Source organism: Phalacrocorax carbo, chromosome 4 (assembly GCF_963921805.1).
Source record: "Phalacrocorax carbo chromosome 4, bPhaCar2.1, whole genome shotgun sequence".
NCBI classification, from domain to species: domain Eukaryota; kingdom Metazoa; phylum Chordata; class Aves; order Suliformes; family Phalacrocoracidae; genus Phalacrocorax; species Phalacrocorax carbo.
The window spans coordinates 14,908,684-14,923,056 of record NC_087516.1 but is presented as its reverse complement, the minus strand read 5'-3'; the positions used below and the strand labels follow the sequence as shown (position 1 = coordinate 14,923,056).

General features: G+C 42.0%; 1 protein-coding gene across 1 annotated transcript in view; it reads right to left on the bottom strand.

Annotated features, from left to right (window-relative positions):
- STX18 (syntaxin 18) overlaps positions 1–14,373 on the bottom strand; it is a 70,314-nt gene that overhangs the window by 4,169 nt on the left and 51,772 nt on the right. Inside the window, exons 7-9 of the mRNA XM_064449123.1 lie at positions 11,300–11,388; positions 1,435–1,493; positions 526–595 (exon numbers count right to left, since the gene is read on the bottom strand). Of these exons, the coding sequence (XP_064305193.1) occupies positions 526–595; positions 1,435–1,493; positions 11,300–11,388 (218 nt within the window). The remainder of the gene's footprint in view (positions 1–525; positions 596–1,434; positions 1,494–11,299; positions 11,389–14,373) is intronic.

Below are 14,373 nucleotides of genomic sequence, written 5' to 3'. Positions count from 1 at the left end.
CACTTCTAAGGATTTGGGGAACAAGCAGAACACAAATATAAGATAAAACCTGGTATTATTAACATCTTAGTTTCAATGATGCAAAGGTGCAGGGGCAATGAAGTTGTAACTTCTCTACCTGTGCTTTTATGTGCCTGAACGGAGACCGCCGAGATCAATAGGAAGTCTCCTGTTTATCTAGAATGAAATCTGACCTGCCTGGTTTTTGCCAGTTCTTTTGGAAGCGGTGCCACCATTTACAGCAGAGATGCTACTTAGTAACACATTTGACAGGACACTAGTTCTGAGGCAGAGAGATCATTCTATCACAGGTGTTGCATCTTCCGTTCCCAGTACATACTAATAAGTAACAACAGTAAATATCTCGATTTTTGCATTTGAAAAACAAACAAGAAATCTTTTCCTTCACATCTGTGTCAAAGATTGGTTAATCTTACTTTCACATTTGGCATGCAACCAACACTAAAATAACCCCAAGAAAATATTCAAGCCGTATTGGCTGCTGTAGTATTAAATTATACTGACCTGTTGCAAGACTTTCTCAGTGAATATCTCTTGCAATCTGGAGATTTCCACCACTTTTCCTTCAATTTGTCTTGGCAAAGAACAGAAATACTCCATTAGAAACAAGTGCAACCATTTCTCGCTCCTGCAGATTCAGGCTCTCCAAGCCGGAAAGCGGCCCACTCGAAAGGCACGGCTGTTTTGTTAGCTGTCTGTCACACAGGAGTAGCCCGTGACTGGTGCCCGACGAGTCCTGGTCACAAGACGACCAGCCCACGCGAAGCTCTGGGAAAGGCACCGCCCGCAAGTTCTGAGATAACAGCCTTCACCGTGAGAGCTTCTCGTGTCTTCCTTCGTTCACCTAACACAGCCAAATCCGCAGCGGACCCTAAGCCCTTCATTTTGACATGCCCTTTTTATCCGCTGCTCTGCAGTGCGGAATTCACCTTGCCGAGTACTAACGATCCAAAGGGAAGGCCTGGCTGGAGTCAGCCGGTCAGGTTTTCCGCACAGCGAGCGGAGGGCGAGCGGCGCCGTCGCTCTGCCGTGGAGCGGGGTGTCTGCGTGGGGGTCGGTGGTTGCACCTCCCCTACTGCCGCCTGCACATGCGGCGGACAACGAGGTGTGAATGGAAAACTTTCTTTTAAAACTTAGGTAAGCGAGATAAAACATCAGCCTTCCAGACCGAACCAGTGCTGTTTTGGGTAGTTTGTGTACAGTTACTCTGAGCCATCCTTCACGCTGTGGGACAGTGCAACGTGTAACCTCCTAGTTCGTTTCCCAGGCGCTCCTATTTCGTCCCTCCTCCTCCCCCCACAGCACTGCGATGCACGCAGCCAGGTGTCCCGCAGCAAATACACTGTGCGGGGCTGTTGTCGGGGTTACGGGACCGGCGCGCACCGCAACCTGGCAAGTAACAGAAAACTGTACCTGACTTCATCAAAGAGGTTGTTCATTTCACCAACAAGTCTCTGGTTCTCCTGTTCGAACTGCAAGAAGGGAAGAAGGAAATCACGCACTGAGTTCACACACTTGGACTCGAGAGCTCCCTTCAACCCCCACCCCGATCAGCTGACTACACCCTTCCTTGCAGTCTACTGACAGTAGGTCTCAGCTGAAAAGATCTTTAAGAATTACTAATACTGGTCTAAATGAACAATATGAATCTGCTTATTTATAACCAGTCATTGTAACACTTATCATTCTCCTCCCATTAATGAAACAAACCCAATAATAACCTGAAAGATTTTGCTCAGGTTATTTCACAGCAGTGAAAAACAGAATGGATGAAATCGGTCCTTTTCCTGCTTGTGAAAGCATATGACTCTTCATGACATCTTTGCGCTTGCCATTCACGTTATTCATGTACTGCCCGTGGCATGAAGTTAAGAGCTTTCAGATTTTGCTACAATATTAAATATTTTGACATCTTGTACTTCATTCCTCACCAATGCATTGGCTTTAGTTATTCCAGCAGACCTCTTCCATTTAAAACCCATGAGTAATCAATGAAACATTTAAATATACTTTTAGCACTACATTTTTCAAATACAAGCATAAGTAAAAGACTTTATACAGGAAAATAAGCTTTGACTTTTTAGATGTAACTGGCTCTCAGGTCATTTGGGATTCATTACAGAACAAGTGACCGTGCAGCAAGTACGATGACAATTTGCTGAAACAAAATGTGCACAGCCAAAATACAGCCGAGAAAGGTATCCCATGTCGTAGTGGAGTTTGGTGGAAAACCCCATCGTAGAAAGAACCAACGTTGTCAGGCAAAATTCCAAAGCAGGATAAAAAAAACTGCAGGTAACTCCATCATTCTTTAAAATTGCACAAGTGCTTCAGTACGAAATCAGGTTGGGCTGGACCTTTGCGGTACCGAGACAACTGACTAGATCTTTGCGCTTCTCTCACAAAGCTGGGAAAGGCCTGGCCTACGTGGTTATACAGAAGTAGCACACATTCTGCTGCCAACATTACCTGCTCCGCGCCTCTGACAAACCTGAGCGATCCATGCAGCAGCGCGAATGCCAGCAAACGGGACTCAGAATGCAAAGAATTTGACACAGGAGCTGTGCAAGACAGCGAGGCCCGTTACGTTCAGTTGATCTCCTGACTTTGAACTAGCCTACATAACACACTGGGATTTTGGCATAATTCCATCGCGTTACCATGTCCTTAGCAGTAAAAGCGCCGCAGTCCTCTCGGCCACCTTGCAAGGTCTCATTACATCAGTGAAAGGCAAACGGGCGTTTTGCTTTTAGAGCAGTGCTACTGAAATAGCTGAAAATGAAGCACTTGTATTTCGAAGTAGTTTAAACAGCAACACAGGTCATCATTAAGATGCCACATGAAAATTAGTGGCTATAACATCACATCCAGTTTATGGGACCCATAGCTTCTTTCACAGAGCCAGTCTGTAGGAGTACGGAAATTCAACATTACTGTACTGCTGTGTTTGGTGATGCTCTTTGGCTCGCCACCGTGACCCCACCCTGCCCCAATCCTGCCACCAGCATCTCCATCCAGGTCTTTTAAGATATTCCTTACACAGCTCGGGCAGCTCCTCCTGCACATTGCTTCAAATGCCGATGTATGCATCCCTTGATCCAGAATGTTCCACCTGAAACTTCTGCCATATCAAGTACCTCAATAATACACAAAGAGGAAATAAAGTGTGTATACTCCTAGGGTGCAGTGAAAAAGACCTAGTGCAGCCACTGAGGAATTTGTCCTGCTCCTCTCTCTCCCCACGTACCCAGTCCTAAGCAAGCGCTGCTGCTCGTCTGATTTCGCACTATGACATTTTAGCTCACAAACCACTTTTTCCTCCTGAGTTTTCTGGTAGATTGGTAAACTGAATCCCACGGCAGGACCAGACGATAGGGCTGGCTTAAGGGAGAGCGATGGCAGGAGCTGAGCGAGACTTCTGCACTGCCACAGAGCAACACAGAACAGCAAGACAACAAGAAAAGGCAAGCCACCTTTCATACCCTTCACCTTCCTTCCCTCCTTCTCACACCCCACCCATACCTCTGCCACTGTCCCCCACACTTTGTGCTGCAGCATTTTTCATCTTGCTTCAGGCCCATCAGGACTTCAGAGAAACAATACCTGACTGTCTGCCAACAGTAAATGAAATGTCAACCTCCATGACTTAGGGGGAAACGGTCGTTGTGTTAAAAATCAGAAATTTGTAGGTTTAATTTGGCAAGTGTGAAATGACAGGTATGTTTGAAGAAGGGTAACAGCGAATCTCAGAAAAAGGTTTAGTCTTCTGACATCGGCAATTTATGTCACGAAGAATAATGAAAAGTGATTTCTTACTTCTTTTAAAATACACATTTCTTTTTGTACTAGAGGTTTACTGTCTACCTGACTGGCAAGAACAGCTTCCTCTCCTTGGCTAAAGGACTCCAGACAGAGAGTCCAAGGTCACAGAGGAGGAAGAGGAGGGCTGTTGTTGGGCACTGTCACCTTCCCTGTGGGGTAGAGGCCTTGGGGAAGGAGCCCAGCCCCATAGGTCGAGGAGGAACAGAGGAAGACACCGCACAGCTCCCTGAGGTCCTGCTGATTCCCACCCGAAGGATCCAATAGCTCTGTCAAATACAAAAGTATCAGCGTTGCAACACATTCAAATGTCATTGTCACCGCTGCCTGTGGCGTCTCATTCTACAGAGCAGAGCATTTCTTAAGATATAACTGACTAATACAGTGATATTTACTTCACAGCGGCAGATGGTTAAAGGTGTTTCATCACTGCACTCCTTTACGTTCACGCCACTGTATGTCTCTGGTTTCAGTGGAGTCACCTCAGAACAAAGCCAAGGAACTGAGCGATGAAACAGAGCCATGAGATTTAGCAGACTCGACTGGTTGCTCCTTAAGTGACTAAATGGGGCCAGCGGGCTGTAATTGTTTTTCTGACTTCTGTAAGGATAAGTATTTCTGCACAAATACCCAGCATCAAAAATTCCCTATTTTGCTGCCTTAGAAACTGAGATGATAACTAATTTGGAAGGCAAATTTTCAATAAAGAAACAGTAAATTATTTTAATCCCTTACAAATAGCACAAATCCACTTGAGAGGGTATTCTTTAAAAAGTCCCTTTGATATTTAAAACCCTCCACTGGCACGGCTTGCCTTTTAAACTGCTAAATGATCTTTACAATTTGAAATCGTGGCTGATGGACCGCTTGGCAAAGACAGCGCTAAGATATGCTAAAATAGTCAATTGAACAAAAGGTTAGAGCACAGAACACATCGTATACCAGTGTGTCACAAAGGGATTTACATGATGGGAACATCAACCAAACTCAGTATAGCTCACTGATTTATGGCTTATTAAAAAAGCCTCTTTTATGGCAGTGAAATATTCTGTTACCGAAGTATGGCATAAAAGGACAAACTGCTTAAGCTATGTCTAAAATTCTAATGCACAGAAGACAATCACAGTTCCTTTTTGTTATCCCATGAGATAAGCCGTTATATGTACCTGAATTTAAGACAAAACCAACCAAAAAGTCAGGGAAAGTTAAATATTTTCACAACTCAAACAGCAGAGCCAGATTTTTTCCCACTCAATGCAACCACAAGACATCTGCTCACAATAACTATAAAAACCATTAGTGTACCTGTACTCAGGGTTATAAACTGAAATTTATCGTGCAAATCATACAATAGCCTGCAAACATTTTGAACCATGTAATGCTCTCTCCTGTGAGTAAAATACTGATAGAAATTGCTGCTGTAGCAACACGATAGGGCTTTAATTCATTATTTTGCCCACAGGAAGGATCATGGAACCATGATTGAGAATTGTTAAGTACGATTTGACACAACACATTCCAATTTAAAACCAGCACAGCAGTTTCTAAACTGTGACCTACCCTCTTCTGAGAGCTGCCGAATTTTCTGAGTCGCTTAAATGCAGTTGGTCCACGCTTCACAAATCAAATGTTGAAAAGGCAGAAATTAACTTCTTGGTAACAGCAAACGTCATTCAGAGCTGAGTGAATAAATTAACTAAAGTTGTGAAGGTTTGTTACCTGTTTGTAAAGGCCCTTTGACTCCTGCGTTAAAAGCACCGTGAAGTTGTTAAATATTTCCAAGATAGTATGAAGGATTTATGTGAGCATTGAAAAAAAACAATGCACATTCAAATGGTCAAAATATTTCCTAGTTACACCTATATTTACACCTTGGACCCCAATTTACCTGAAAATCAGAATAATGGATCCAGTGACTTTGAAGTCTGTTAGGAGTGAAATTACACAGCATCCAACTCTTCCTAGTAGAGGCCAATTCTTAGCTCTAAGTTTCCTCAAAAATGCACTGAAAGAGGAGCTTCACTGTAGAATAGTCACCACATGCATCCCTAGCCTTTGTAAATTAGCTAATTACAGTGTCCATAAAATTGGGGGAGGAACAAACAAAAACCAAAACCAACCCCCCAAAAACCCAACAAAAACCCCAAACCCTTTTTTTTTAAAAAAAAAAAAAAATCACCTTAAGTCCACAGAACAGAGCAATGGCTCGCTCGGCTCTGAGCATCAGTGTATTAGTGGCAATATTTACATTTGAGTCCCTGCTGTGCACATACAGGTATTACACAAATATACAGCTCCCTGTTTACAGTTGGACATCTCCAGTAATATGCAATCCAATGGTTAAAAAGTTACCTGACAGGAAATGACCCTTACTGGGGGGCATTAACTATAACTAGAAACAGTCAGCTCACTTTCTACTTGACAACTGGTAGAAAAAGAAAAAAAAAAATAAAAATACATCTTTATTAACACTGCCGTGAAGGCCAACTCACTCTTCTTTTAAATCGTAATAAATGCAGACTCCTTCCAAGGCATAATGTGGAAGTAACTGGTGCTTGTTAGTTTTTAGGAGAGGTAGAGAGCAAGCCTGCATTTCTTCAGAACAGTGCCAGAAGCAGGGACTCATAGTCAGTGTGAGAAGAAGCCGAGATCCCGGCAGCCCTGACTGCTGGTGGTCACACTGTCAGACTGCAGCGAGGTGCAACAGCAGAGGCGGCTCTGGGTGACATCAGAGCCACAGCAAGATTCAACAGGAGATTCAGACATCTGGCTCAGAAGCAGCCTTCTGCAAAACTTCAAATAAATTATAAGCAGAAAGGAGGCTGTTCTAGTGGTAACTTCCCTTTGTATGCTTTTTTCAATTCTAGTTTCTTAATATCAGTATTAAAACACGAGTACTGAGAGTACATACGAAAATAAATTTTAGATGTAAATTCACATATGGAAATTTAAGAATAAGCTATAGCAAAAGAGCAGTAATAATATTTCAGTGTATTAATATATATATATAGGACTTCAAATTAAGTTATTTTTATTTCAGTAGCATTTTGATGATCTGCTTCTCTAAACAGCCTAGTTAATTTGTGTCTCTTTTCCCACGGAGCAGGCTGATAAATGACTTGCGCTGGAAACGTTAGATCTCAGCTTTAAGTTTTTCTAGGCTTAATCATGGCACTGATACCAAGGCACTACCACATACTATAAATTTTCTTGCAAACTATAGGCAGAACTGCGTAAGCTAAGAAAAAAAGACATATTTCAGTCTGTCTGAGCTAAAAGTTTATTTAATTTGGAGCATCAGTGTTATTTTTTTACCCCTTTTCACAGGAAGTGCAACTCTTGAAAGCACAACAGAGGTAAATCAGTGTAAAACAACCAGTAAAAGGTTTTTTTAAATAGCACAGGAGAGCTCTGAATGGATAAAGAAGAATAATGGATTTTTTAAAAAGTGTCTGTTGGTTCTCCCCTAGGAAAAGCTGTCCAAATGCCTAATAGGAAACAGTTTGGGATTGGATATTTAGGAGTTTAAGTATCCTTCAAAGCATAAAACTATGAACATAGGTTTTTCTTTTACTTAGGCCTGGGATCACTCCCCCTCACAAGTCAATGAAAAGAACTTATTCCAGGGAAAAATTCAAATCCTCAGTGGACAAAAATCAGCATTTGAAGTTGTTTATCTTTCTTTAGTTTTGATAGCAGAAATAGAACAAAACTCACAAGACTTCAGCAACTCAGTCATGAGATATCTGGGGTCTTACTCCAAGAAGTATAAAAGGATTTCATTAAAAAGAAATGTATTCACTCCTAAAATACCATGGGAAGGGACGTAACATCTTTAAAACTTAATTACAGTGTGAGGCCTACAAAAAGCAATCCAGTGTTTAGCAGTCAGTTAGTAGTAAGCCCTGGCAGAGCCATCACTTCTGATGCTTGTTTTCTCCTGATCCTCTGGAAGCTTACAGCAAGGTAGCTGATATTGTCCCTGAACACAGAAGAAACAAAATATGTAAAGAATTCTCTTTAAAAAGAAGAGAGGAAGTAGGAGTAAGCCTTTAGATTTCAGGCTGGCACGCATGAACAATGCGAGAGCATCAAGAACAGCCTCTGAAGAACCTTTTCTCTTTGACAAACCATACCATAATTACGTGCAACTTACTCATCTCTGACGGGAAGAGTGATGCATATTGCATTTGGGAACATCTCTAATCACTGCCAAGGAAGCTTCACATATTCACACTTGTCATGGTTTTAGCTGGGATAGAGTTATTTTTCTTCACTGCAGCTGGCACAGTGCTGTGCTTTGGATGTAGTATGAAGACAATGTTGATAACACACTGATGTTTTGGTTGTTGCTGGGTAGTGCTTGTACTAGTCAAGGGCTTTTCCAGCCTCCCGTGCCCTGCCGGGTGCACAAGAAGCCGGGAGGGGAGGGGGCACAGCCAAGGGAGCGGATTCAAACTGGCCAAAGGGGTATTCCATATCATGTAACGTCATGCCCAGTATGTGAACTGGGAGGGGCCGGCGGCAGCAATTGCAGCTCAGGGACCAGCAGTGTCGGTCGGCGGGTGGTTGTATTGTTTGTATCTTGGGGGTTTTTTTTTAACTTTTTCCCTTTTTCTTCTTCTTCTTATTATTATAATTATTATTATTTTAATTATTAAACTGTTCTTATCTCAACCCACAAGTTTTCTTGCTTTTGCTCTTCTGATTCTCCCCCCATCCCACAGGGGTGGGGGGAGTGAGCGAGTGGCTGTGTGGTGTTTAGTTGTCAACTGGGGCTAAACCATGACAGGGCAGCAGCCCTTTGGCTTAGTAAAGCTCACCATTTTGAGAGCCACACATCTACTGGCTAGTTATAAATAAATTTTTCTTTCTTTATATAAAACAAGGCGATGTGTCCTAATGTAGAGAGCTTTTCTAAGACTTTTGAGCTATGTTCAAAACTATACATTTTAGGAATATCAAAAAGTCTAACAGGTTGTCAGCAATCATGTCTATGTCAGAAATTTTGTAGTACATCAGTTCAATTGTAAGCAGAATTGGATCAAATGATACATAAACGTGCTGATAATGGGAAAATTTAGAAAAGGTAAAATTAATGAGATTCTGTTATGACAGAAACCTTGTACCTATTCCTTCTAGGAAACTAATCTGATTTTGATAATCTAAAAAAAAATATTTAAGTTGTGTTCTAGAAATAGTCCACGTAAAAAATGGCCAACACTTTATTCTTTCAAAAGTTTCATAATCACAGAATCACAGAGTGGTAGGGGTTGGCAGAGACCTCTGGAAATCACCTTGTCCAACCCCCCTGCCTGAGCAGGCACACCCAGAGCAGGGGGCACAGGAACGCGTCCAGGTGGGTTGTGAACATCTCCAGGGAAGGGACCCCACAGCCTCCCTGGGCAGCCTGTGCCCCTGCTCTGGCACCCGCACAGGAAAGGAGTTTTTTCCTCATATTGACGTGGAACTTCCTGTGTTCCAGCTCATGCCCGTTGCTCCTTGTCCTGTCACTGGGCACTACTGAAAAGAGTCCAGTCCCATCATCTTCACACCCACCCTTCAGATATTTATAGGTATTGATGAGATTGCCCCTCAGTCTTCTCCAGGCTGAACAAACCCAAGTCTCTCAGCCTTTCCTCATAAGGGAGATGCTCCAGTCCCCTGATCATCTTGGTAGGTCTCTGCTGGACTTGCTCAAGCAATTCCCTGTCCTTCTTAAACTGGGGGGCCCAAAAGTGGACACAGCACTCCAGATGTGGTCTCACTAGGGCAGAGCAGAGGGGGAGGATAACCTCTCTCGACCTGCTGGCCACACTCCTTTTAACACAGCCCAGGATACCGTTGGCCTTCTTGGTCACAAGGGCACGGTGCTGGCTCAGGGTCAGCTTGCTGCCCACCAGCACTCCCAGGGCCTTCTCAGCAGAGCTGCTTTCCAGTAGTTCAGCCCCCAGCCTGTGCTGGTGCAGGGGGTTGTTCCTCCCCAGGTACAGGACCTTGCACTTGCTCTTGTTGAATTTCATGAGGTTCCCCTGGGCCCAGCTCTCCAGCCTGTCCAGGTCTCGCTGGATGGCAGCACAGCCTTCTGGTGTATCAGCCACTCCTCCCAGCTTGGTACCATCAGTGAACTTGCTGAGGGTACACTCTGCCCCATCATCCAGGTCACTGATGAATACGTTGAACAGGACTGGACCCAGCACAGACCCCTGGGGAACACCACTAGTGACAGGCCTCCGACCAGACTCTGCCCTGTTGATCATGACCCTGAGTTCTGTTGTTCAGCCAGTTCTTAACTGACTTCACCGGCCTCTCATCTAACCTATACTTCCTAAGCTTACCTCTGAGGATGTTATGGGAGAAGGTGTCCAACACCTTAATGAAGTCAAGATAGACAACATCAACTGCTCTCCCTTCATCGACCCAGCCAGTCACGCCCTCATTGAAAGCTATCAGTTGGTCAAGCATGATCTTTCCCTTGGTGAATCCACATTGACTGTTTCTGATAACCTCCTTGTCGTCTACATTCCTGGAGATGACCTCCAGGATGAACTGTTCCATTACCTTTCTGGGGATGGAGGTGAGGCTGACTGGCCTATAGTTTCCCAGGTCCTCCCTCTTGCCCTTTTTGAAGACTGGAGTGACATTGGCTATCCTCCAGTCCTCAGGCACCTCTCCTGTCCTCCATGACCTTTCAAAGAGGATGGAAAGTGGCTCAGCAAGAACATCCACCAGCTCCCTCAGCACTTGTGGGTGCATCCCATCAGGGCCCATGGATTTGTGAGGATCCAGTTTGCAGAAGTGATCTCTGACCCAATCCTTCTCAACCAAGGGGAAGACCTCCTTTCTCCAGTTCTCTCTCTCTCTCCTCTGGGCCAGCCTTAGCAGTAAAGACTGAAGCAAAGAAGGCATTCAGTAACTCCACCTTCTCTGCATCCTGGGTCACCAGGGCACCCCTTGTTCAGCAGCAAGCCCACAGTTTCCCCAGTCTTCCTTTTACTGCTGATGTATTTGAAGAAGCCCTTCTTGGTATCCTTGACATCCCCTGCCAGATTTAGTTCCAATTGGGCCTTGGCCTTCCTCGTCACATCTCTGCACACCCTGACAACTTTTCTATATTTCTCCCCAAATAATGCTTTTTCTGATGTTACATTGACTTCTATTGTTTCCTGAATAGAAGAGCAATTCATAATTGTAATTTCAAAAACTATTTTGATTTCCATTGTTGAAAAATAGTTGTTACTAATTTCATGGATCCATGTAAGTATTTTGTAGCAATTTTAAATACTAGCTGCTACCAGAAGAATCAGGAAGCCACGTGCAAAAGGTATACCTTGTTATGGCATTGTTCTGCATAAACTGAAAGTTGAAAATGAATTGGGGTGAATCTGTACTTTCCTAACACATATGCATACAGCAGAAAATGTGATAAAATGAACAATAAGACACAAGATATGCTTACCATTTGTATTTCTTCAGGTGACAACTCATCCTCACCTTTGCCATCCCCCCACAATCCAAGGTTACTCTGGGCATCAGGCAGATTCCTGTCTGTCAAAGAAACACCAAACGCTTGAGACAATGCAGGACACCAAGAGTGAAGTGAAAATAATTTTTTATCCATTTCAGAACCCTGATGAAATTGTTATATCTCATTTGTCATTAACGAGATTCACCCTATATTTACAGTACAAAAATACACCAATAACCTTTAACTTCTTAAACAGTAACAAAAGTCTACGTATGTATTTGATTTTGTGAACTACGAGGACTTGCACTAATATATTGACAGGGACGGGTGTAAAACAGCTCACAATGCACTAAGACTTGTAAGGGTACAAAATACTGTAGCATTTGTCTTAACAGAAGACAACACACAATTTTCAAAATGACAGTCTATGTGCAAAGCTATTATCTTCCAGTGAGACTTGACAGAACCACTGGCTCCTCATTCCAAAAAGTAAACACAGAATCTCAAAGACATTTTGAGCAAAGTTCACAGAACAAACTCAATTTCCTCCCGTTGTTCGAACTGCACATTACAATGCAAATCCTACAGCCCGCTGTGCAAGGGATCTTCCTGTGTACAACAGGAATCGGATCCAATCCCACAAACTAACTCTTACACATCAGAGCTGCTTCATTGATTTCAGCAGTACTTCCCCTTTGATTACAGCTAATCATCTGCATAAATCTTAGCAGTAGTTGGGCATAAAAGATCTTGAATGCCTATTTCTGGGATACTCCCTTCTGGAAGATTTATTTTTAGGTTTAATTATATACTTCTGATTATAGATGAAGAAAGTTAGAATGGGAGACAAAAGAAGCTGCACCCGGGAACGTACTGTTTCTGAAGCTGTTCTAGCATCAGTGATTAAAACCCTAACGATAAGGCTGCGCTCTTGAGAAGGCCTCTCTTTTCCCCACTGACTGTGACATTCTTACAAAGCCCAAAAGAGATTTGCACCACTCCACAATGGCTCAAAGCTGAACCTGCTTTGACTTATCAGATGAGGGTTGCAAGTTAAAATACAGAAAGATTTAGTATTTACTTTTTCATAGATTTCAGACTTCCTATTTATCCCAGTCAATTTTTTCAGGCATTTATAATTATTTTTATTTGCTTTGTTATAACCTTCTGATTTTTTTCAATTGCAGAAGCAGCACTGATGCATCATCATTCAGGTACTGACTTCTCTTGGGAAGCCTCTGAAAGGAATAGTCCTACTTCTAAACAAATATGTGAAAATGATTATAAAGAGAAATTTTCCCTCTTATCCTTCATTATAATGTTTGTGAAAACTCTTGAAAAATAACTATTATAGAAGAGTATTGTTGTGTATGTCTTCTTTATAAATGTGTATTTTGCTTCCCAACAACCAAACCAGGATGTACAAACAATGGCAGTGTTACAAATGAGGGATGTGGATAAGAAATATAGTAAATTCAAGAAAAAGAAAACAAACCAAAAATAGATCTAGTCTTTCTTACAAGTAATAAGAACTAAAACCAAGTGTATCTTTAAAGATTGTTTAGAAACGATTCAACTCTGTTCTCCATGGGGTATCATCAGTATTTCAAGCCTATTTCACAGAAGCAATAAACTTTTTTTTTTTTGCATAATCAATGTATTTACATTATATAAAAATTATAATAATTATTTAATGGATTTAAAGAAAATAAGTTAATTAGTTTATGGACCCAAGGAAAAAAAAAGGATATTTTTCTATTTTATCCCAGAGGAACCAATTACTTTCAGGCACTGTCAGCACTGTTAAAAAACAGCACCTGTATCCAATGTGATTGCTAATAAGCAAATATACTTACAGTAAGAATTAAGTGAGAAACACACATCTCCCCAGGGTTCCTCCTGTCACTCCTGTACGTTTCTGGCTACTGGGAAAGTTGTTCTGTAGCTTTCATGGAGCTGACATGAATGCTTTTCTAAAATTCAGCCAGCAAAAGCCAAACTACATTTCTTTTGCAGAAGGAAGTAGTTAATGCATGACCGAGATACAAAATAATGATCAAATCCTCTGAACCCTTTTCCATGCTGAAAGGAGACAGCTGCTAAGCTTGTGGACCAGCTCAAAAGCTACTCATTATTTACATTTATTTCCATAAACTAAGTGTCAAATTTGTAATATGCAAATAAATACTGTCAGCATATAAAAGCAAGCTCCAGAGAGACTATCCTCCTACCATGAGGCATGTCCAGTATAATTCTAATGTAAACAGGTGCTTTGCCTCAAAACAAAAGTAATCACATTTTGCTTTGGTTTCTGCCAAAAACCCCAGACAAAACCCAAGTTGTGCTTCAGCATGTCAAGTAGGACATTCAGCTGTTCATCATAATGTTCAAATTAAGGACAGGACCACAAGCTGCTCTCAGAAGAGCTATCTTTATAGCTATTTACACAAGGGACCCAGGCACACTGATGCTGGCTAATTCATAATTACAAGTGACCACCATTCTCTGAACTACTCATATCCTGAGGATGAAATAGTTTATTTCTAAGCACAATAATTGCTCCAATTCCTTAAAAGTTTTAAAAGTTACTTATAAAAAAAATTAAAAGGCTATAAGATTTCAACTGAGCTGCTTGTTTCCTAGTCATCTCGTTCATGCTATTTCCATGCTTCAACAACCACCTACCAGAGAAGTCACAGGGCTGACTTCTATAAGCAGCAGCAACCAACACTTACACTCAAGTGAGGAATCACAGGCTGCGTGCATTTTACAAGCTGTTTCAGGCAGATTTATTCTGACACACAAGTTTAATAGTTTTCTCAAAGACTAGTCCGCAATCCCTCACAAGTACTGCATCAGCACTACTTTTGTGATGAGACCCCTCTGTCTTATAAAAAAATAAATAAAAATTAAAACTGAAATAATCAAAATTAACGTGCAAGAAACAAAGCTTCATTTCTGTTTATTGCAGTGGTTTGCTGTGTCCAAGGTAACCAAAGAACAGCGTTTTCCACAGTGTAGCACAGATTTTTGAGCTAAAAATGGTAATGACGTTATGTGGTGGC